Source organism: Lineus longissimus, chromosome 1, assembly GCF_910592395.1.
Source record: "Lineus longissimus chromosome 1, tnLinLong1.2, whole genome shotgun sequence".
Taxonomy (NCBI): Eukaryota; Metazoa; Nemertea; class Pilidiophora; order Heteronemertea; family Lineidae; genus Lineus; species Lineus longissimus.
In genome coordinates this window covers 764,310-789,284 of record NC_088308.1, presented here as the reverse complement: position 1 = coordinate 789,284, position 24,975 = coordinate 764,310, and the positions used below count along the sequence as shown (strand labels likewise).

General features: G+C 43.9%; 1 protein-coding gene and 1 long non-coding RNA gene across 3 annotated transcripts in view; both read right to left on the bottom strand.

Moving 5' to 3' along the window:
* Positions 1-14,930, bottom strand: part of LOC135483345 (DNA-dependent protein kinase catalytic subunit-like) — a 39,006-nt gene extending 24,076 nt beyond the window's left edge. Inside the window, exons 1-33 of the mRNA XM_064764158.1 lie at positions 14,768-14,930; positions 13,662-13,738; positions 13,314-13,406; positions 12,911-12,982; positions 12,419-12,527; positions 12,008-12,120; positions 11,755-11,854; positions 11,261-11,412; positions 10,804-10,956; positions 10,302-10,397; positions 9,877-10,044; positions 9,448-9,616; positions 9,109-9,269; positions 8,708-8,842; positions 8,351-8,469; positions 7,820-7,979; positions 7,423-7,548; positions 7,055-7,174; positions 6,607-6,766; positions 6,197-6,315; positions 5,758-5,950; positions 5,346-5,557; positions 4,998-5,105; positions 4,676-4,774; positions 4,289-4,416; positions 3,981-4,075; positions 3,606-3,708; positions 3,339-3,463; positions 2,767-3,024; positions 1,811-2,040; positions 1,512-1,634; positions 696-980; positions 395-502 (exon numbers count right to left, since the gene is read on the bottom strand). Coding sequence (XP_064620228.1) covers positions 395-502; positions 696-980; positions 1,512-1,634; positions 1,811-2,040; positions 2,767-3,024; positions 3,339-3,463; positions 3,606-3,708; positions 3,981-4,075; positions 4,289-4,416; positions 4,676-4,774; positions 4,998-5,105; positions 5,346-5,557; positions 5,758-5,950; positions 6,197-6,315; positions 6,607-6,766; positions 7,055-7,174; positions 7,423-7,548; positions 7,820-7,979; positions 8,351-8,469; positions 8,708-8,842; positions 9,109-9,269; positions 9,448-9,616; positions 9,877-10,044; positions 10,302-10,397; positions 10,804-10,956; positions 11,261-11,412; positions 11,755-11,854; positions 12,008-12,120; positions 12,419-12,527; positions 12,911-12,982; positions 13,314-13,406; positions 13,662-13,738; positions 14,768-14,930 — 4,632 coding nt within the window. The remainder of the gene's footprint in view (positions 1-394; positions 503-695; positions 981-1,511; positions 1,635-1,810; positions 2,041-2,766; positions 3,025-3,338; positions 3,464-3,605; positions 3,709-3,980; positions 4,076-4,288; positions 4,417-4,675; positions 4,775-4,997; positions 5,106-5,345; positions 5,558-5,757; positions 5,951-6,196; positions 6,316-6,606; positions 6,767-7,054; positions 7,175-7,422; positions 7,549-7,819; positions 7,980-8,350; positions 8,470-8,707; positions 8,843-9,108; positions 9,270-9,447; positions 9,617-9,876; positions 10,045-10,301; positions 10,398-10,803; positions 10,957-11,260; positions 11,413-11,754; positions 11,855-12,007; positions 12,121-12,418; positions 12,528-12,910; positions 12,983-13,313; positions 13,407-13,661; positions 13,739-14,767) is intronic.
* A 206-nt stretch (positions 14,931-15,136) lies between these two features.
* On the bottom strand, positions 15,137-17,317 carry LOC135483452 (uncharacterized). Of its 2 annotated transcripts, none has more exons than XR_010446321.1 (3): positions 17,248-17,317; positions 15,815-15,918; positions 15,137-15,494 (listed from the first exon to the last, which is right to left on the bottom strand). It is a non-coding gene; the product is annotated as an uncharacterized LOC135483452 (long non-coding RNA). The 2 variants fall into 2 exon arrangements; XR_010446322.1 differs by having other exon boundaries at positions 15,137-15,491.
* Positions 17,318-24,975: the final 7,658 nt, after the last annotated feature.

Here is a 24,975-nt window from a genome sequence, read left to right as displayed (position 1 = left end):
GACAAACAGACCACTGCCTACACCTACATGTGGTAAGATGACAAACAGACCACTGCCTACACCTACATGTGGTAAGATGACAAACAGACCACTGCCTACACCTACATGTGGTAAGATGACAAACAGACCACTGCCTACACCTACATGTGGTAAGATGACATACAGACCACTGCATACACCTACATGTGGTAAGATGACAAACAGACCACTGCATACACCTACATGTGGTAAGATGACATACAGACCACTGCATACACCTACATGTGGTAAGATGACATACAGACCACTGCATACACCTACATGTGGTAAGATGACATACAGGATCTTACCATAAAGCAACATGCGAAACATCTAACATTGATTGATAAGTTTCCAAGATCCATGAATGACCTACCTGTATTCCAACCACAAACGCAAGCTGTAGCATTCTCTGAGCAAGCTCCTTAGCAGTGGGCGTCAAGGTCACTAGGACATGCTGCCCATCCTTCTCAGAGGTCATCTCCTGGAAAGAGAGAATAGCAGCGATGGATGATAAGATATCTATCCAAGGAAGTCCATAAGTTTTAGGAGATCAAGGCATTCAGTTACATGGCATTGGGTAGGTAGTGACTCATACCATTGTCTGAGCTCTTGTACTGTTCTTGATACTCACAAACTGAGATTAGATAGCACAGGACAACTGAATATGAACTCACCCTGAAGACAGAATTCATGATCTCTTTCCCAATACTCTTCCCAGCTTGTAACTTCTTGGGCAATACACCCTGAAGTAATCCCGCTTTCTGGAGCTGGTCGTAGCCACTGACGATCTGTGTCAGACGCATGTAGTCAGTGGCGCCATCTGAGAGAGTGATCGGTAAGAGGCGGAAGAGATCGCAGCCAGAGCCTGGAGCCTGGATGCGACACTCCAGCTCACTCTTGAAGCGATTCAGTAAGTCCTGGGGAAGGCGTCTGCTATATACTTGCAGAAGCTGCATCACCTGCCATAATTCAGTGAAAGAAGAGTTAAAAACATCCACAATTTGGCAGGTAAAGAGGCTGACTGACTCACTTGAGCTCATCAGACGATCATACATGCAGAACTAGATATTTTATAAGGTAACAACTGCTTTCGACCAATACAGAAAACGATCTACATGAAAAGAACTCTGGAAGAGATCTAGAAGGAGTAGAAACATGTCACCTTCATTGTTCATGTATCAGTTTGAATGAGTTTGTCCAATGACTACATGATTAAGAGTACATGTAGAGGTCAAGGCACAGACACCCCACGCATGAGTATCTCACTTACCTGATCTGAGGCACAGACACCCCACGCATGAGTATCTCACTTACCTGATCTGAGGCACAGACACCCCACGCATGAGTATCTCACTTACCTGATCTGAGGCACAGACACCCCACGCATGAGTATCTCACTTACCTGATCTGAGGCACAGATACCCCACGCATGAGTGTCTCACTTACCTGATCTGAGGCACAGACACCCGACACATGAGTATCTCACTTACCTGATCTGGCAGTTTCATCATTATCTCCACATCACCCATGTTGAAGCCAACTTTACTCGGTTCAAGTACCAAGCAACAAACAAGCTCCCAGAACTGCTTACTCCACATCTGTGCAGGGATCACCTGAAATGTAACTTCACACTTAAATAACCGTTCTTAACATGATTGTTATCTATCATTGGTAAGCCCTTAAGATCAATAATGCCACCTGCCTCTCAAATGTTCACCACTGCAACACACTGAGCACAAGCAGAAGTCAACAAAGGAGTTGTCAACACTGCATAGATGAACACACATACCTTGAGACAGTCCTGTGGATGCTTGCCCAACATGACAAGTATGAAATCCATCACTCGCACAATCACGGTACACTTGGCCTTGTTATAATCATCCACCTCCTTCGGGGTGAAGATGCTCTGCTCCGTCCTCACGTTGAACTCTCTGACCGCAGCTTCTATATCGCTCAGTGCAAGCTTGGTCAGGAAGAACTCCAACGACTTGAAGACACACGTCACCTTTGCACCTTTATCTAAAAAATGTCCAGAAAAAATCTATGAAGAATAAGTTACATGCATGCAAAACCTAATGCATGGATGATTCTCACACCTGACCCTCACAGTACTCACCGCCACAACCCGACCCTCACAGTACTCACCACCACAACCCGACCCTCACAGTACTCACAGCCACAACCTGACCCTCACAGTACTCACAGCCACAACCTGACCCTCACAGAACTCACAGCCACAACCTGACCCTCACAGTACTCACAGCCACAACCTGACCCTCAGAGTACTCACAGCCACAACCTGACCCTCACAGTACTCACAGCCACAACCTGACCCTCACAGTACTCACAGCCACAACCTGACCCTCACAGTACTCACAGCCACAACCTGACCCTCACAGTACTCACAGCCACAACCTGACCCTCACAGTACTCACTGCCACAACCTGACCCTCAAGAGTACTCACAGCCACAACCTGACCCTCAGAGTACTCACAGCCACAACCTGACCCTCACAGTACTCACAGCCACAATCACAATAAAAAAGGGTGTCATCAGCCTCAGCTTTCCTCGCATCTGTCCATGGAGATACACTAAAGGGGAAGCAGCACCCTCAGCAGGGTTTCTCTGAATGTTTGCGTTTAAAGACATTACGAGATAGATTAGATCCACACATGTTCCTCAAAGCCCTTGAATGAGAGATGAAGTAATGAGCTCAGATGACGGCAGAGCATAGTCTGTACTCACCACTGAGAACCTCTGACGGCAGCAGAAGATCCTGCCCGAATATCCAGGTGTAACAATCCAGGGAAGCCAGGAGCAGATCAAACCAATGAAGAGTCGCTTTCAGGGAGAAACCCCCCTCGAGGTCATTCAGGGTCGGATAACGAGCAAGGCCAGACTTCTGGTTCAACTTGTATCCTCCGCCTTCGAACCTGATGAGGAAATATGCGGCGCCATCTTGCTTGTGCAAGGCTTTGAACAGATGTTGGCCACTTTTGATTCCTGGAAAAGATAGCTCTTTCATTGTCAAGACTGAGTGCACCAAAGAGCGTGTCATACTGACAGTATGAGTAAGGCGACAGAGCCCAAAAGTCGTAAGGCCACACTCAAATGCTGCTGTAACCACAAGCTATCAAAGGTCTGCAGGTCTTTATCATCTTCATGCCTTTGATGAGCAAACAAAATTGATTCATTCGGGTTGAATTAACGCTCACACACTACAAAATCACAAAACGTGACAATACACTTGACAATGATGATGAAGACAAAAATAAAGGGCCTCACTTGGTGCTGACAAGACTTAGCTTGATACATACCTTTGATGCATGGAGCCAATTTGGAGACGAGCTCCATGCAAGCATGGCGACATTCTGTCTGTGGTCGGCCACACTGTCGCATCAGCCATCGGACGGCAATATCTAGCGTTGCCTTCTTCCATTCCCTGCAGAAGAGATTAATTTTAAGGACAGTTATTGACACGCCAATGGTAACTGACTACACAGCCCGTGAAACTGGCAAACTTGCGGTGTGGAATGAGACGTTAACTTCTGTACTAATAATGCCAGAGATAGTATCTGTTTTACCTTGGAATGCGTCTGTTTTTGGATTCCTTCATGAACACGTCTGCTTTGACTCGGATGATGCGCTCAAGATGATCAAGGACTTTCTTGCACTGCTCCTGGGAACCTGAAACATAAAGACATTCAGTTGATAAAGTAAACAATGGCAACTTCTATAGCCTAATGTGATTTAACGCTTCAGCAACACAGAAGATCAAGTCATATGACTATCTAGCTTGGATAAGAGGATCGAAAACAAGGTTGTTTTGACAGCGATTGACCCAAGCAGTTAGAGATGATCTTTCCATGTAGCACATCACATTTTCACCAGAATTCCATATTTTCATCCTACACACTGAGATTGTCAACAAACTTTCACCACACTGATAGCCTCCTTACCTAATGACTTATCGTCTTGGTGGGCAATGGCCAAACTGTCCACGTAATTGGCCAAAATCTCAAATGTAAACATGTCAACCAGTGCTTCCTCTTCCCTGAAAGAAAACAATGTGGTAATGAAATTAAGCACAAGACGAGTAAGATCTCTCCTTGGTACACATGACATACAGGAGGAACACAAATCAACTTGACTCTCAATGTCATAAAATTGCTCGGCCATCAGCCTGCACTTCCAGGGAGAAAGGTTAAAGATTTACAATAGTTGTATCAGCAGGAAAGTTGAAACCAATGAACTAACTGTGACTCACCTGAATACAGCATAGACCTGATTGAATGCGAGAGCTGCACCGATTCGTTTGAAAGCATTAGGATGCAGTGCATAGCTGTAGAGACGTTTCAGGAGAGACTTGGCGTTGTGAGGGCTCTTCTCCTGAATCTGGAAAAATCGTGACAGAAACAAAATAAGACACCAAACAGAGGCCATTGAATCCTCTACAGTTGATTTCAGTTGATAATAATATGTTTCTTTATAGGCAAGTTGTTCAGGGCAAGAACAATGGTCAAACTGCCATCTCGTGACCAATTCATGCATCTTCAACTGTTCTGGTTCTCATCACTGAAATAAGCTTAACCTTTCAAGGGTTTAAATAGGTCATGAAACTTCTCATCATTTCTGTGCGAACATAGTCACCCACCTTCTTGGACGTCTGCTTGATGGACCATCTCAGGAATTCCTTTATACATGTGGCACTGAAGTCTCTGAGGGCGGTATCAGTCGGATGGATCACTCCGTCCTGCAAAACAACACATACATATTTTGGGAAATGGAAGTGATGTCTAGTTGCTCGCTTAAGTCGTATCCACAGGACTTGACGTTGTTTTTACCATTCAATGTATACAAAGTCCCCTTCATTATCAGTTAGGATCAGCACAGAAGAATTGAAATGAATCTGATGTGAATCAAATCTCAAAGTATTTAGGTATTCAAAAATGCCTGAAACAATGTTTCAAACTCACCAGTATTACATCTAACAGTGCGACTGTGTCCTCACTCTCAAACTTCTTGTTGCCAGTAAACCAGTGGATGAGCTGCATCATGAGAGGCTCAAAGAGCTGACGAGAGACCTGAAACAAGAAACAACAGTCAAACTTTCTTAAAGAACAGAACCCTTCTCAGAACTCATCAAAACTGACGATGTCATTGCAGCGCTGGACAAAGTGTTCATTGAAAGGGGCAGACTGTGCATGCTCAACTACAATTTTTGTCATCCCAAAAGCTTATTGAAGAGGAGACTCAGTACCATGGGATGGATGATGGGGCAGAGTATTGTGCAACTGAGTGGATTCGCATGCACCAGTCTTTACCTGTTCCACATCGCAGGCCAACTGCAGCACAACAGGGAACACTCTCCGGTGGAGTTTATCCATGGGGAATTTCTCCTGTGTGTCCCCGGGCTGCTGGGCACTACGCCCCAACATGTACAGCACCATCGAGTGGAGAAGCTCACTGGCTGCTACTTTGGCTTGACGGTCACTGGATGTGGTGGCAAGTTCAACGATTCTTGGTAGAAACGGGTCTGGAAAGGTGACAGTCGAAATGATACCAAACATGTCAACGTACATGTATGACTAGTAGACCTTGAGTCTATGGAAACGACATCAATCCACTGGCAGCAGGCAACCAGCAAGAGAACCATCATCTTGGTATAAATACAAGTGGAGATGTGAGTGAATGAACCAACTGTCCCGTCAACTCAAATGGACCATTAAGACTTACCAAAGTAGATGGTGGGCTTTATATCCATAAAGGGCATGTCAAACTTGAGGTGTTTCTCTGTATCCCAGGCAACAGCTAACCTAGCGATGTCAGCAGCAGTCGTGGTAACTAACCAAGGGTTATTACTGCCTCCAATGGCACCAAGAAGTTTGACTATCCTCTGTTTGGTTGTAGCCAGTTGGGTATCAAAGTTCTGTGGAGAAAAGAAATGACTTCATCTGACAACTGAAGAGATATATCCCAAACAGAGATTCTCATTGGCATTCGGTGTAATGAACTGAACTTTGTCTACATCAAAGTGTGATCTTTTACCAGCATACCTGTAGGGACTCAGGTACCGAGAAGTTCTGTTTTAGGTCGCAATTTTAAAGGGACTCTGACCACGAATGAACCCCAGCCACAAGACTAAGAGGCTCCTCAATTGAAATAAGAAGCCAACCTTTGATGCTGCTGCCTTTTTCTGTGTGCTCTTCAGCAGCTTGACAGGTATTTTCCTGCTCTTGCTTGACCTGCCCGACGATGGAATCGTCAACGTCCCTGCACTGCTATTGTCTGGCCCTACGAAATGAAGAAAATGATACAAAATCGTAACGTTCTTCGTCATCTTCGCCACATGACAAAAACCTGCCACGTCCCTCTTGTAGCCTGGCAGCTTTTATCCGCCACTCCAAAAGGGCCGTTCATCAAATATTGAAAGTGTATAGACAGCCATTAACAAGTCTATGCATGGGTTACACACCTCAGAAGACAGAGCAGGGCTATGAACTTGGTCCATTGACTGAGTGTTTGGTCTACAGAAGTTGAGGCCTTTTCATCCTGTGTGATAAACCTGACATGATCACCACCCACCCTGATCAGTTGTAGTCTTGAGGTAGGCATCAAGGCAAGGCAGTATCTCCTTGTAATATGGCTGTATCAGGGATGGAGGGAGGTTCTTGGACCACTGATCAAGGGCCTCGAGACCTGCCAATGCCAACGGAAGGTAGCTCAAGCCAATCTTGAAGGCGGTCTGAAAGTAGAAAGCAGAATACTGCATGGCAGAGCAGAGTCCTATTCTTTCAGCAAATCATATAATAGGTAACTTTCACGCTACTGAAATCATTCATAGGTTTCTTCATGATAACTTCTTTCAGCTTGTCTGAGTAGCACATACAGCCACAGAACACCATCGACCATACCAATGTTGATGACGGTCAACTGGTGTTGCCATTACTCTTTCATTTCAAATATTAACGAGCAACAGCTTCCCTGCTTAAATCAAGTTGCTGGTGAGCGAGGTGTTTCATGGTGTTTCTACCTTGAGAGCTGGCACAATCGACTTGATCTCACTGGTGACGATTTCTTGAGGCAGAGCTAGGATAAAGACCAAGCAGGAGGCCAGCAGGTCATCCTTGTATTGCTTCATCCGAACAAGGACCTGCAAGAATGGCAAAACACAGTCACAGCTTTCATTCAAATATTCACATAAAGTACTTGCAGGCAGTTGACATTTCAGCAAGATCAAGTGATTCTCGTCACTGGGCATTTCTATTTCCCAATCAAAAGATATTTCTTCTTGTGGCAATCTTCATACATTTCTAAATACACCTTTTCCTCCGGGTCAACGACACCGAAATATCTTGACCAAATACTAAAATATTCATCACACTGTTCATGTATACAAACCTCTTTAGTGAATTTGGAAAACAAAACAAAGCAGACGTCTTTCTCTGCTTGAAGAGTGTCCTTCTCATTGACGTCTGCTGAGTCGGTATCCATGGCATTCTCTTTTTTTGTAAACAACTCAATCTCCTAAAATAGAATTGAAAATGCTATATTTCAACACAAGTTTGATGTAACTCACCCCCAATTTTTTCCCGGGGGTGAGATTTAATGATGTCAAGCACCACCAACCATTCTAATATAAACACATCGGTCTCACTATCAGTCCTGAAATACTTGAAAAAGACATCATGACTTTCGACACCATCAATGGGACACTATAACAGAGGAACACAGTCTATTTCGAGGAAAGGTTCAAACTCTTGTCCCTTTATGATAAAGTGAGCAGAAACTACTTTACCTGGAAGTAGACCAACTTGTTACAGATCTTCATACAAGTTGCCAGTAGCTTGTAGAAGCCACTCACAAGTGGGTACTTGGTGGACAAGAGGATGACTTGGTGTCCGAAGGTATACATCCATATCTCAAAGAGTTTGTAGTGTTTCTCGCACAGAATATCCCTAAAAGAAGAATGCAGAAAATAGCTGGAAGGGTCCTCAAACTTTAGGTCACATCACAATGCTGAATCATCACAGATTTTATGACAGGAACCTTTAGCAGACACTTATCAGAGTTCGACAAGAATCATATTATAGTCTTCTTTGTTTGTATTCCTCCTAAACATTTATATCATGCCACCTCTTATGGGCACCAGGGGACGATGGGACCCTCCATTACAAGGTGATACATTCACGTCTGCCGACGTTACACAACTGCCACTTTGTCTACAGAAAGAAAACATGACTTCATCTACAGTGATGGTTCAAGACTCAGTCTACAGAACAAGAGTCTGTTTTGAACCCTGATGATATTCAGGACTACATGTACTCACCTACAGAAGTCCACCAGGTTGATGAGAATCTGGAAATCTTTAGGTTTAGCTGCAGTGAGTCCTACGACCGGATCAGAGGCAGGTGACACGTCTGCTCTGCTGTTGGTACTTGTTGAAGCCTGGAACACAATTGATACAATATAATTTAGGAGTTTGGGAACAACATTTTGAATTATTGTCAATGAAAGTTATTTCCTGCATATCCTGAACAAGACTGAAAGGGCCTTATGACATTCTGTTGACATGTTGAACTTTGATATCACATAGGGCCTCTAGTTATACGTAGCCGTCATGGGAAATGTGTGTTTAAACATGAAATCACAGGTCATATTAATCGACCGACGTCAGTTGCCTTACCTCTTGGCTCTCAGATTTGGCTGAACTCAGATCTAACTTCTCCAAGATTCTCAACACAGAGCTGACAATTTCATCATAGAGAGCCCGCAGGAGAGCTTTCCTTTCGTCTGCTGACATACCCATTTGGAGGAGATACTGTAATGGATCATAGACACAATGATGGAAAAGATTTCTGAGCACCTTTCGACTTTGACCACGTTTTCATAATCACTTAAAGGTATGGACACCTCTGCCGACAACAGGTCCCACAGGAAAGGACTTACCGAAAAGCTTCTGTCCTCATACAAGACATTTGTGCACGTGGGCAGTAACTTGAGGCTATAGGAGCAGATGACCTGCTATGTTGAGAGTGATAACCAGCTGATGGAATTGGTATGAGAAGACAATACATTTCCACCAACCTTCTGTTGTTGGACATCCAGCAGGCTCTCCCACAAGGGAATGTAATCCTTGTAAGTGACCTTTCTTTCCCTCGACTCGTCATCAACCAGGCCCGTAGACTCCTGTAGCTCTATCTCAACCACAACTTGATGCGAACATGTCCTGATCAAACCTTGATACACTGAAATATCAACAGATAACTTCATAACGTTAGTAAGCTAGCTGCCTGTTGTTGTCTGGTCATCAACTTCGCTCTCAGAACTACAATCAGCTTAGTTTTCACTCCTACACCTTCCACAGGCAGTGTATTAATCATAATGTAAGCTATTGGCAAGTCAATAAATGGGAATTATTCTTACCTATCTTCGATAAGAAGTTTCTGAATGTTGCCCCCTTTGGTGCAAGTGCCATTAGGACACGTAAGATGGATTTGATGCAGATGAAGTTAGTATTCTGATGGAACTTGTGGAAGTTTTCTATCAGTATGACCACCAGTCTCTCCATGGAGCCAAGGAATGTGTCTGAGACCTGAAAGTGGAGTGGACTTGGTATACCTGGTGTCCTCAACCTGCCGAGGTGGCCAGACAACTACCAGAATAGAACAGAGCCAGAAGTCGAGCGTTTAGCCATAAGTCAATGCCGTGTGATCATATGCGTGTGCGTTAACACGGCTGGACCAATCTGGATCGATCTCGATCGGTTGGGTTCCATGTGAACAACCCTAATGTCATAGTGTTAATTCACAAGAAAGTAACATCAGTTCTAAGCACACAAACTTTCCTTCATACCTCCTCCATTTCCTTGACAATGCTGGCGAGTGCCTCAACGAAGCTGGGTAAACTGTGAATCTTCTCATCAATCACCTCGCTCTGAGTGAAGAACAACTGCTCACTTCTCTGGATCATCTCGGCGAACATGAACTTGACATCTTCAGGAGTCATGAAAATCTTGCACGGCTGAAAGGCAGCGGAACAAAATTTTCAAACGCCGTCAAAAACACTAAAATACTAACAGAATCAGTACTGTCCATCTCTGTTTCTGCTGCAACACACTTGAACCGATTTGGAAATACATTTGAGTAAAAAGCTATTGCAGTCTTTGCCACTACGCTCTGCAGACTGAACTTAGCAGATAATGCCAATTTAGTGCTTCTCTTTGATCAACGAACAACTAACTTGATCGGGGAATACAGACTAATTAGTCATAAGCTTACCGCAGCAAAGTAGCCATAACCTCTGATCGCCAGGGAAACCTGTTTCGCATCTGATGAATTATTGTTCATCACACCACAGAATTTTTGGATGAAGTACTGTGAAGAGAAAGGTAAATCATTATTCAAACTTGCATCACGTACGAGTGTAATCAACCAGCTAAGAAGTAAGACGTTGAAGTTTGGGTAGTCTGGTATCAACTGCGGTAGAAGTTATCTTTCGACATCACTTTTAACCCTGGTCTACCCAAAAACCTTTCAGTATCACTCAGATCTGCTGCTTAATCAGCACTACAACCTGTGGGGTTCGATCCAGGGACCTCATGAATGCTAGCCAAGAACCCAAGGCACTAGACCACAGCGACTCATCAAGTAGAGATCCCTGCAGTCCTCTGGAGATGGAACTGGAGTTAAAACATTAACGGCCGACTCACGGAACACCTTTCACAACCTTTCAGCATACATGTGGAATACCCAACAACCCACTCTAATCAAATCTTCCCACCTGGAATATCTGTCTGTCTTCCGTCCCCTTCTTTGCTTTTAAGACCAACATGTCAGCTATCTGTTTGAGGAATGTCTCCAGGGCCAACCTGCCAACTATCGCCACATCCCTGTTATGGTAGTTACCCCAGTGGGACAGCCGCTCATACATCAACTGAAACGATAACATCTTTTTAATACCTACTCGTGTTAATAAGGGGAAACCGAATGGACCAGAAGACTGCTAGCTGAGAGCCAAATTCTGTGGAACCAAGACTAAGTTTTGGCCTACTTCGACCAAATGACCAAAACATTTTACACATTTAAAAGACTGTCAAATGAAAAGATGTTGGTAGGGCATTCAATGCGCCTCAGTCCATAAAGCACAAACTGTTGGTAATCGGCAGACAAGAAGAAGGTTTGGTACTTTTTGACCATGACTGATGTGCCTATGGCAATAGACAGTTCAAGACACCAACCTGATAATCTTCAATCAGGTATTCTCCAAACTGTTGACCGTGTTCTTTGAGTAGACTGAGAGCAGAGATGACCATCTGGTAGCGAGTCATGTTGATATTAGGATTGATAGCTTTCCTGGTGTAGTTGAAGATGTCATACGAATACTTGGAGCCTGCAAAAGACATAACATTGGATGAGGAAGTCTTGTCAAGTGCAAAAACACCTGGTGTGAGGAGCTAGATGGGAGATGAAGGCTGAGATGAGGACCTGATGTAACACACAACTAGTCACATCCACTGAAGTAAGAATTTGATGCCGTCTTTGAACCTCAAGATATGGAAAGCAGAAAGAATTGCTGTTAGTGCTGGTGGTCACTGGTCACATTGAGTGAACCTGTTTACCTTCAAGGTTTCAGTTGCCTTCATGCATTGAGCTTATATCACGACTGCTTCATCAGTTGGGCAGGTTATGACAGACTTGATCCATTATATTGGAAGAAGTGACTTTACTCTACCTTCTTCCGCTGACTGTGTGAAGTTGACAAGGTAACTGGTGAGCCCATCAAAACAACCAGCGATAATGGAAAGTTCTGGCTTTTTGGTCTGAGATGTCATCTGAAAAAAACAACAATGTGGGGGTTGTTACAACAGTGTTAAGCCATTTAACCTCAACAAATTTTTGAGGATGATGATTGGTGTGAGGGATTCACTCATTAACAAAAGATAATTACTAAGAAATATGAAAGTGATTAGAAGAAGCCAGCTCACCTGCTCTTTTAGGGATTTCATGTAGACTCCCAGCAATCTTTCTGAATAGTTGACCATTAATTCTGGATACACCTTACATATCACACCCAGCAATGTATAGATACCTTGCTTCACTGGAAAACATCATATGACAGAAATGTAGAAGTTGGAAATGAAAAAAGAAAAGCTTAATGAAATCATTAATCGAGAAAACTTTAAAATAAAGCAGATCGAATTGAGTTCCTCTGGTATAGCCTTTGAACCACTGAGAGTGGGGAAGATGATATGACAACCGTTTTACTTGTGTCATTATCTGAATGAATTGATGTTGGGGCAAGGAGGGATGTTGATGTTCACTTTGACAAGAGCACTTCCTTTGACTACAGTGAGGTTACACGAACCATCCCTAATCTTGACAATCATTAAACTAACCGGTGGCAGAGTGTTTGGTTGCCTGTGTTAATTCCATGAAGTATTTGTCTATAATTTTGGACACTTTTAGTTCATCACCCAATTCGGATCCTGTTGTCAACTCAAGCAGCTGAAAAACAAGAATGTTTCGATAGGAACAGTTCAGGATTTCATACTTTTACACAAAGATACACTGCATCATCATGGAATTGTGTTGTAGGGACGAGGTTTATGTAACTGTCCACAAGCAAGCACTCTGATTTCTCTGTTCCTTATTCATCATTACGAAATGCAGAAAGCTACCTTGATGATGCAATGTATTATTTTGAAACCGAAGTCATGTAATCCATTTTGAAATCCAGCAAAAGATTTCTCATTTTGATCAAATACTCCCAGAAGTTTGAAATCTGCAGCCTTCAATGTTCCAATCACACTTAATGAATTAGCAAATAGATCAGCCTGATTTGCTGTGAATCCACATTTCTTCACAGCATCAGCAAGCGTCTTGTTTACCTTGATGAGGACAGGGAATGTTCCATTCTTGACCTTGGCAAACCTGTCCCTGAACAAGGAAATACACACATCCTGCAAGAAGAGAAAACCACATCGTCATGCTCCTAAACAAATTGCCAACATTTTTGGAGAAAGTTACATATCTGCCCATCTCAACTCCCAACCACGTGATACACCTTCTGTAAAAATGCCTATCTCATTGGCAATATATTGGTGAAACCAGTTCAACCTGCATCTTGGTGCAGATTCAAGTCCAGCTACTACTGGCCACACGCACCACACAATCAAGTCCCAAATTCAAGCTAGCGTCCACTGTCTTACTCTTGATTAATATCAGGGTTGTGGCAATATTGGAGAAACTTTTCCAGATTCAAGGCATGTCACAAAATATATATGTTCTCACCTTCAAATCCACAGCATATGGCAAAACCTTCTTCTCAACTTTGTTCAAGAAGGAGAGAAGGAAGTCCAGTGATGATGCTTTGCAGTTGGTGAACTGGAATAAGATTTAAGTTACCAGCAATTATAGTGCTCAGCTGCAGATCAACTTCAGTTGCTTCGTAAAAGTCAATTGGACAAATCAACTAAGTATTTCCGAAATTCTAGAAGTTACAAATTCAAAACATCTCGTGACAAATCATATTGTCATGACAGTTAGACCGAGAGAATCAAAACCGACCTCAGTTTTGGAATGATTGCTGTCCTGTTTAAAGAAAAGAAAACTTTTGCTTCCAGTTATACCAATACAAACCTGATCATTTAGAGCCACCTGTCTCAGGAATGTTAGGAGGCCAGTTTCCTTATCAAAGAGCAGTGAACAACTATAATCTGAAAAGGCAACAGAGGGACTTGTGATGAACTCAATCTGCAATATCTTACGTGACTTAGTCGACACTTCGATGTTTCCCTACAGCTTCATCTTCATTGACTTTGGATCCAACCATCCTGTCTTCATCCTACATCGCGGGATAGTCCCACAGAATGTGCCTTAGATGGAGTTTCCACGGTGAGGGCTTGTAGTACTTAAGACAAGGTTGTCTCCCACGTTTTCTTGGGTGATCAGGGTTGTCAGTGGCTGGGGATAGGGCTTTGCATCTCAGACTCCTTTCAGCAGTTTGAAGACAGATTGTTGGATGGAATGGAGATAGCGCCAGCCTTTGTCTCAGTCTGACAGTGCTGGTGTCTCAGTGACGGCAACCACAAATGGGCCCCCCGCGGCCAGCGTCTCGCCGGCCAACCGCACCGGCGCACACGACAGCCAAAAAATTGAAGACCGGAACCCCCTTGCCGGCGACGGCTCGGGGCGAGGGCGAGTGCGGGGCGACTCTTCCCGGGCTGTGACCACATACGGCACAGGGGAACAGAGCGGCTGTGACTGCACCTCGAATCTTCTCCAGTATGCGACTGCCAAATGAGACAAAGGAACACCATCCAAAAGTGTGAGAGTGTGACCGTCTCCCAACAGGATGACGGGAGTCTAATCTCACTCTCTTAGGACCAGGAGTTGGAGACTCGGAGAGGTGCCTGTGCCTGTGTGTGGACAAGTGTCAAAGTCGAAGTGTCTGTTGATTGGAACTACAGATAATGATGATGGTCATCCCACACCCACCCACTACCCAGTCCCAGCTTGCTCACTGGTCTTAGTTAATCAGCAACGAAAGGCACCGAACAGGCTTAAAGCCATACAAACACCTCCATACCTGCTGTGAAGGCAATAAGGCCCAAGCAGGTATGGACATGACAAGGACACGACAAATCAGAAGAAGAGAAATTGAAGGATTTTTGGTACACCCTGTAGTCCATGTACATTTTGTACAGTGATGTACATAAACGAGATGGCAAACCGGTGGTGTTTACCTATCTCTTTATCCGTGATATCTTGCAGACAGAGGTGACCAATGTCACAAACGATATTGTTTGCTTTATCTGCAGCCACTTTGGCATCGAGACCGCCATTGCCACCTCTGCATTCGTGCAAATCAGCGAATTTATTTTGTAGATTTGACAGATTTGTCGCCATCGCGCCGCGAAGGTTTTTTTTTTTCGACCAATTCCACATTGGCCGCGGTCGTCGCCACCGATTCTGGCGCGGTCAGCGCCAGCTCATTACGGGATGATTTTCAAACATTTTATTCATTCAGTTATTTTTGTTGGGCTGCTGAGAAGAGATTTAAATCAAACACAATATTTACATTCTCAATAGTTTATTTGATAACAGTGCTGGAAAGCCTCAGAGTAAGGAACTTACCATACTGAGATGCAATCTCGGCCAGAAGCCGTCTCAACCTTCAAACACACCAAAGGAAAGAGACATCTGAAAAGAGTCTCAACGGCATCCTGCTCATTTTACAGTAATCATGCAATGGCGTATTGGAGAATACACTCAATTCAAGAAGAAACGACATGTTTTATGCACTATTGTATGCGCAACAGCTTTACAGTTCAGGAAGGAGTGTCGTCTTGATTCAACCATTCCCCCGCACATTCACACGGTCCGCACCCCGGGGGTCCGCATGCACAGTTGGGTCTACTTATTACTGAAAGCAATGACTCCGGCTCCAACCCTCTCTCATGAAAGTTTCTGCTGAAAGATAAGAGGTGAGAGTCAATCATTTCAAAAAAAGGTATTTGCGACCTTTTCTTCTGATCCTGGGGCCAAGTTTTTGGACACAAGAAAATAGTCATCATGCAAACGGTGTCCAAGGTATCCTACCAGCTAGCTGACGTAGGCCCTAACTCACTCCTTGACAGCCGATCAGATTTTCGGCATGGGACCCGTGTGAAAGGAAATTCTGCCCATAGCCTCTAGATTCATTGCATCCACGCATATCAAGGTCATTTGGGTTCTCGTCCACATCTCATGCTGCTTTGGGTCAACTCTTTGCTTTCAGTATTACCAAATACCTTCATACGTCACCGTAATTACAATAGAAGACTCATTTTCTGGCTGGCATTCATTACGGTTACATCGGAAAGTCGGCAGGTCCATGGCACCTGCTCTCTGAAAACTAAAGAGTTGAAGTTAACCGCAAGATAGAGTGGCATGTTATTTAATCTATTATTGACGTGTTGTGGTTATTTGAATCTGACTGAAAACCATATGAAGCCGAATTCTTTCGCCAAAACATGACATCATATCATCCTTGCAAAACACGGCTGATCATTTACATTATACTCGACCCGCTCGCCCATAATTGTGTTGACCTGCTTTCATTTAGTAGTCAATTTAGTATCAATATATGCCTTAGAGGGGGCAGAATACTGTTTAGACAAGAAGTCTCTCCAACAGCCACAAGTATCTCTTCAAAAACATCTCAGCAACACGTTCAACCCAGGTAATCTGTCAGCTAGCTGACGAGTAGATTGGGAATTGTGTGTGATCAGTTCTCTCAAAGACACCCGAGACAAGGATTAAAATCTTGTGTTTATAACTTACCATTGTTATGCCTTAGAGGGGGCAGAATGGTATTGTTTAGACAAGAAGTCTCTCCAACAGCCTCAAGAATATTGGTTCAACGGCACACAGGACCTCCCAGAGATACTGTCAATGACGAGATATGACTGGGCCTTCTGTAAGATTAGTTTCTCCGCCAAACTCGAGACTGAAGGATTAAAATCTTGTGTTTATAGGCTAACAAATGCAAACACTTCCAAATGGACCCCCTACAAGAGACGAGTGGCTCTTCGTCTCTCCGACTTTGACACCCAACTACGAACATATCAATAGATCAGCCAGCGGTCCTTGGTGTCGCCGCGTGGGTTACGTCCAGTGAAATTGTTTGCAAAAGTCAGGAAACCACGATCTGACATCCATAACCAGCGTATTCCCTATTCATGCCAGTTATAGTCGGGTGCTACACCACAGTCGGGATAGTGGAGCCACAAAGTGAACGATTATTTGAATTTGATTAAACACATTTTAGTCAACCCCAGTCGTGACAGGCATAAGAACGCCCTTCACGATTTGAGAGCTCAGTCTGAACAGAGATAAGAATGATGGCGAAAACCGCCTTGAAGCGAATTATCTCAAGAAATGGAGTCTGAACAGTGAATGCAATGATGGCGATAACAGCCATGAAGCGAATGAATTCTCTCAAGAAATGGAGTCTGAACAGTGATTACAATGATGGTGACAACAGCCATGAAGTGAATTCTCTCAAGAATTTGCATTGGGGGGAGGGAATGAATTAATCAACTTTAGACGAGAATAGTCCAAGACCAGGACCTCCGAATCATAAACTTTGCCTGAAATCTTGTGCGGACAAACACATCTTATCTTCATTCTGATAATACCAGACTCTTTGAACAAAATTGAAAGATACTAATACCTCTTTTACCTTATTGAAGAAGATTTGGAAGAAATCGGGAAAATGGTGAGGAGTCGGTTTTTGCGCAGTCCAAGCTCCTGGACATACGCAGTGAAAATGGCGGTTCATTGGTGTTCAAAATACATGTCTATTGTTAGGGGGTCCGGGCCAATCAAAACCGCGGTAAATGGTCATGTGGTAGCTAAACCACAAAACGAGAATATACTTTCTTTGCATCGAAGTACAATTAATCAGCCTTCATTATTGTGGATTTAAAGTCGAAGCGTATTGTTCATTGCCGCCCAGGTTGTGTACATGTAGATCAATTGTAAACGATTCAACAACGTCAGCATATATGGCATGTATATACGGTCATCATCGATCAGCAGAAGCGGTCAATTAAGTCCCTCCATGTAGAATTAGTCCCAACTCATCGTTCAATGATCGGGATTAATAGCTTGAGAGACATTGTTTTAAGACCATGAACACACGACAAAAATCTATGTCACTAAATAGATACGTGTGTGTAAAAGTTTGAAGTGTATCTAGATAGAGTTTCTGGATGACATTGGATTATTTTGCGCTGTTTATCTCAGAGGCATTGACGGTCATGGTCACTATGTAGAACACTCTTAACTCCATACCGACGGACACTTTTTCCTGGGGGATGGGAGGGCATTTTAGACTGGCGATAAACATGATAAATCTAAGGCCAAGGACCTAAACACACGAGTATTAATCTGTACGTGATTCCATACAACAGGGCGTGACATATTTCCGTGGGTACATTGAAAACTGTTACACCGAACAGAGATTGAATCCGAGCATTGATGGTCGTTTACACTCGTGATTGTGGATGTGATATCATGTTTTTTTCTGTATCCTGTAATGATGAGCTGATGTAAACAGATATCACAATTGACACCCGGCAGACGATATCAAAAATCAATTATACCCGTTCGAGATAATTCCTGCTGTGAAGGTGATCATGAGTGCATAATCTGAGGCTTTGGGCAGTGTTCCACCACTGCTGGAAATAATGATATCACATGCTAGGAAGGCGCAGAGTTCCAAAGTCACCATGGATGTCTGTGTCAACGTAGTGATAATCTTTGTACGAAGTCGAATTCTCACACCATCAACGATCCGGTCACGCGCCTGGAATAATTCCTCTCTTGAAAAGAATGATCTCAGGACATCTCTAACCGCTGCGAGTGAGTGATGTACTAGGCCCTTAGCAACAGCGTTAGCAATAACGTTGAGCTAACGTTGGCATTTGTCTCTAACGCTGATTGAGCAGCTGACGCTTGATGTAGGTTCTTTCAGAATTAATTGGTTCATACCTATCCTCGTGAACATCATGCCACTTCTGATGAAAACAAATTCTAGCTGTTGATTTCTGTCATGTTGTCATGCCAAAGTATTGCCTTTCGGTGAGTTACGTCAGGCTCTGAACCAGTATTGCCCGCTATGTGTGGTTACTGGCCTTGGACCCTACAAACGTGATTCGGCGTCTCTTCAACAACCAGCAGCAGGCTGGCCCGTCTCAATCGCACGGCCCAATTTGGTCACGTATGTCATCGGGGAAACCGATTGTAAAAACGACTCCGTCATGGCAATTTGACTGCCAACACAGGCCGCCATCTTGGATCCTGCTACGCCGCGATTCGTGGCGTGGACACAGACCTGTGCGTGCAGATATCAGAATTATAGCACCCAATCAGCCCAGAATCTACTGACACGCACAACTTTTAAAACCCTTCTCATATTTCTCCTGTGTCTAGGTGTTAGCGTGCTTCTGTTGATCTTGTGGCGCATGCAGATCGCCTTCGGCGATCTATCCCATTGCCCCCCCTGGACAAAAAAGTTAAATACGGCCCTGATGGAGTATTGGAGAATACACTCAATTCAAGAAGAAACGACATGTTTTATGCACTATTGTATGCGCAACAGCTTTACAGTTCAGGAAGGTGTGTCGTCTTGATTCAACCATTCCCCGCACGTTCACGCGGTCCGCACCCCGGGGGTCTGCATGCAGTGGGTCTACTTGTTACTGAAAGCAATGACTCCGGCTCCAACCCTCTCTCATGAAAGTTTCTGCTGAAAGATAAGAGGTGAGAGTCAATCATTTGAAAAAAAGGAATTTGCGACCTTTTCTTCCTGAGGCCAAGTTCTTGGACACAAGAAAATAGTCATCATGCAAACGGTGTCCAAGGTATCCTACCAGCTGACGTAGGCCCTAACTCACTCCTTGACAGCCGATCAGATTTTCGGCATGGGACCGTGTGAAAGGAAATTCTGCCCATAGCCTCTAGATTCATTGCATCCACGCATATCAAGGTCATTTGGATGCTCGTCCACATCTCATGCTGCTTTGGGTCAACTCTTTGCTTTCAGTATTACCAAATACCTTCATACGTCACCGTAATTACAGTAGAAGACTCATTTTCTGGCTGGCATTCATTACGGTTACATCGGAAAGTCGGCAGTTCCATGGCACATGCTCTCTGAAAACTAAAGAGTTGAAGTTAACCGCAAGATATAGAGAGTGGCATGTTATTTAATCTATTATTGACGTGTTGTGGTTATTTGAATATGACTGAAAACCATTTGAAGCCGAATTCTTTTGCCAAAACATGACATCATATCAAATATGCAAAACACGGTTGATCATTTGCATTATACTCGACCCGCTCGCCCATAATTGTGTTGACCTGCTTTCATTTAGTAGTCAATTTAGTATCAATATATGCCTTAGAGGGGGCAGAATGGTACTGTTTAGACAGGAAGTCTCTCCAACAGCCACAAGTATCTCTTCAAAAACATCTCAGCAACACGTTCGACCCAGGGAATCTGTCAGCTAGCTGACGAGTAGATTGGGAATTGTGTGTGATCAGTTCTCTCAAAGACACCCGAGACAAGGATTAAAATCTTGTGTTTATAACTTACCATTGTTATGCCTTAGAGGGGGCAGAATGGTATTGTTTAGACAAGAAGTCTCTCCAACAGCCTCAAGTATATTGGTTCAACGGCACACAGGACCTCCCAGAGATACTGTCAATGACGAGATATGACTGGGCCTTCTGTAAGATTAGTTTCTCCGCCAAACTCGAGACTGAAGGATTAAAATCTTGTGTTTATAGGCTAACAAATGCAAACACTTCCAAATGGACCCCCTACAAGAGACGAGTGGCTCTTCGTCTCTCCGACTTTGACACCCAACTACGAACATATCAATAGATCAGCCAGCGGTCCTTGGTGTCGCCGCGTGGGTTACGTCCAGTGAAATTGTTTGCAAAAGTCAGGAAACCACGATCTGACATCCATAACCAGCGTATTCCCTATTCATGCCAGTTATAGTCGGGTGCTACACCACAGTCGGGATAGTGGAGCCACAAAAGTGAACGATTATTTGAATTTGATTAAACATATTTTAGTCAACCCCAGTCGTGACAGGCATAAGAACGCCCTTCACGATTTGAGAGCTCAGTCTGAACAGAGATAAGAATGATGGCGAGAACCGCCTTGAAGCGAATTCTCTCAAGAAATGGAGTCTGAACAATGAATGCAATGATGGTGACAACAGCCATGAAGTGAATTCTCTCAAGAATTTGCATTGGGGGAAGGACTGAATCAGTCAACTTTAGACTAGAATAGTCCAGGACCAGGGCCTCCGAATCATAAACTTTGCCTGAAATCTTGTGCGGACAAACACATCTTATCTTCATTCTGATAATACCAGACTCTTTGAACAAAATTGAAAGATACTAATACCTCTTTTATCTTATTGAAGAAGATTTGGAAGAAATCGGGAAAATGGTGAGGAGTCGGTTTTTGCGCAGTCCAAGCTCCTTGACATACGCAGTGAAAATGGCGGTTCATTGGTGTTCAAAATACGTGTCTATTGTTTGGGGGTCCGGGCCAATCAAAACCGCGGTAAATGGTCATGTGGTAGCTAAACCAGCGGACGCAAACAAACGGCAATACACTTTCTTTGCATCAAAGTACAATTGATTAATCAGCCTTCATTATTGTGGATTTAAAGTCGAAGTGTATTGTTCATTGCCGCCCAGGTTGTGTACATGTAGATCAATTGTAAACGATTCAACAACGTCAGCATATATGGCATGTATATACGGTCATCATCGATCAGCAGAAGCGGTCAATTAAGTCCCTCCATGAAGAATTAGTCCCAACTCATCTTTCAATGATCGGGATTAATAGCTTGAGAGACATTGTTTTAAGACCATGAACACACGACAAAAATCTATGTCACTAAATAGATACGTGTGTGTAAAAGTTTGAAGTGTATCTAGATAGAGTTTCTGGATGACATTGGATTATTTTGCGCTGTTTATCTCAGAGGCATTGACGGTCATGGTCACTATGTAGAACACTCTTAACTCCATACCGACGGACACTTTTTCCTGGGGGATGGGAGGGCATTTTAGACTGGCGATAAACATGATAAATCTAAGGCTAAGGACCTATACACACGAGTATTAATCTGTACGTGATTCCATACAACAGGGCGTGACATATTTCCGTGGGGACATTGAAAACTGTTACACCGAACCGAGATTGAATCCGAGCATTGATGGTCGTTTACACTCGTGATTGTGGATGTGATATCATGTTTTTTTCTGTATCCTGTAATGATGAGCTGATGTAAACAGATATCACAATTGACACCCGGCAGACGATATCAAAAATCAATTATACCCGTTCGAGATAATTCCTGCTGTGAAGGTGATCATGAGTGCATAATCTGAGGCTTTGGGCAGTGTTCCACCACTGCTGGAAATAATGATATCACATGCTAGGAAGGCGCAGAGTTCCAAAGTCACCATGGATGTCTGTGTCAACGTAGTGATAATCTTTGTACGAAGTCGAATTCTCACACCATCAACGATCCGGTCACGCGCCTGGAATAATTCCTCTCTTGAAAAGAATGATCTCAGGACATCTCTAACCGCTGCGAGTGAGTGATGTACTAGGCCCTTAGCAACAGCGTTAGCAATAACGTTGAGCTAACGTTGGCATTTGTCTCTAACGCTGATTGAGCAGCTGACGCTTGATGTAGGTTCTTTCAGAATTAATTGGTTCATACCTATCCTCGTGAACATCATGCCACTTCTGATGAAAACAAATTCTAGCTGTTGATTTCTGTCATGTTGTCATGCCAAAGTATTGCCTTTCGGTGAGTTACGTCAGGCTCTGAACCAGTATTGCCCGCTATGTGTGGTTACTGGCCTTGGACCCTACAAACGTGATTCGGCGTCTCTTCAACAACCAGCAGCAGGCTGGCCCGTCTCAATCGCACGGCCCAATTTGGTCACGTATGTCATCGGGGAAACCGATTGTAAAAACGACTCCGTCATGGCAATTTGACTGCCAACACAGGCCGCCATCTTGGATCCTGCTACGCCGCGATTCGTGGCGTGGACACAGACCTGTGCGTGCAGATATCAGAATTATAGCACCCAATCAGCCCAGAATCTACTGACACGCACAACTTTTAAAACCCTTCTCATATTTCTCCTGTGTCTAGGTGTTAGCGTGCTTCTGTTGATCTTGTGGTGACTGGTCGATCGCCAACTGATACTTGACCGTCACGTGCCTGTTACCCATCCGAGACCTCGTGTTGCAATGGCAGTCTGTGTTGGCAGAGGTGGAGAACCCTGGGATCCATATCTGCTCGGAGAATGATAGCAATAGTGCATGAAAACAGGGGTAATCTGTTATTATTCCGTTGATCGACAGTGTCTGCTTTGTCTCCTAACTCATTTATGAGTGGGGTTAGTACACAAGGCGGGACATTGTCACTTTTCAATTCCTTGACTTAATCGGACAAGCCCCAGGCAAGCTCCACTGCACCGATGGACAGTGTGTACCGAAGATTACATTTTCCTTTCCCTTCGTTTCGCAGCGTTTTCAGTCTTGCAATTATTACGGATGCTACCAATCTTAAAAGGCGAAAATGTCAACGACCAGCTCTGATCTTCGAGTAACGTAGGCCTACGCCGTCCACGTGGATTTCGGCGTTTAGCTTCGGGACAGTGAGTTTGAGGGCGGGACTGAGCCCAGGCAAGGCAATCAATATCGTCAGTTGTCTTGGCTTGATACTGTACAACGATGGAATCAACACAAGACCACCAGATGGCCAATTGGAGCATGCCAAGTGATGACGTCACCACTGCGGCTCAACGTGTTTTCCCGACGTGGAAGGTGATTTGTGACGTGCGACGATTCAACTACGAACCGTATCTATTGCTTCTCCTAAAAGTTGACTGGATTATTTTCAGATACAGCTGGTATGTGCTCCTTCCGTTATGTTATATAGGGAACGGTCTGGCCCTGCTTGGCTGCCTACCAAAAGCCAGGAGGAACTCGGCGTATCTTTACATGACAGTCCTGGCATTCTGTGAAGCCATTTCTCTGACGAGTGGCTGCATCGATTGGAACATTCCTATGTCTTATCGATTTTACCGCACTAATCTCGAATGTAAACTCAAGAATTACGCCATCGTTTTCTTGTTATATCTCCAGTCGTACATACTGTTAGTTCTGACCATTGAAAGGGCAATCGCAGTGTCAATCCCCCTTTGGGCTGCCAGAGTGTTTTCAGTTAAAAACGCTCTTGTAACACTGTCTTTCACTTTTGTATTTTGTGCCTTGGCGCCGCTTGATAACCTCCTTTATGTCAAAAATTTTGGTTATGATGGTCTTTGTCTTTTCTCTGTGAAATGGCCGTGGATGTTAGACCTCATTTACGTTAAAGAAAATATTTTATCTGTATATTTGCCATTTGCGGTACTAGCGCTTTGTAACATAATCATCATTGTAACTCTCGCGAGATCAGCAAAGTCCCGGAAACAAATGGGCGGAACCCAGGACCAGCGAGTCTCCCAGGTGGCCAAGGATCGTCAAATCACTGTCATCTGTCTCCTTGTATCAATTATGTATTTGGTTCTTAATGCGCCACACCATATTTGGCTCGGCCTCCCGCTGCAACCATTACCCGGCTGGAATTATAAGTGGACTTGCAAGTATGTCATGCTGATTCAGATATTCTCAAAGGTTCTCCGTATTTGGATGAATTTAAATTCCTGCCTGAATGGTTACCTCTACTGCCTCAGTAGTGCATCATTTCGGGCAGATGTGAAAAAGTCAATCCTGAGAATTGGTAATGCTATGAAGTGTAATGCAAGGCGTTGAAGGACCGAGCAGTTGGGCTTACTTCACGACTAGGGAAAACGGGACACCCTACCACGGGAGTCTAACTTTAATCGCATCAGCACAATGTATCATCCTGACATACTACCAGTGATTCTCAAGATACTCCGCCTCTCGATATTTCAAACGAGTTATAGGAGCGAGAGGTCCCGGGTTTTCGTTAGGCCCTTGTGTCTAAGGAATAGAAGAGACGGCCAAGTACAGGCTATGGTGTGCATGCCATCTACAGGGTGGCCCAGAATTATTTTCCCTCACACAATGGTTACACAATAGAATTCTATTGTCAAGGGAAAATATTTCTGGGCCACCCTGTAGAGCACAGTGAGATGTTAGGTCAGTCCACGACGATCATTGAGGGCTGATCACGCAAGCCATTGAACAACATAATGCCACGGACCTGTGTACATAGGTCCGTCACAATACCAATTACGACTCAACATTACATATTGAACCATAAGTGCTCAAATATTAGATCTCAAATACATGTAGTTATAAGCAAGAGTAGTTGGTAGACCTGTTCCG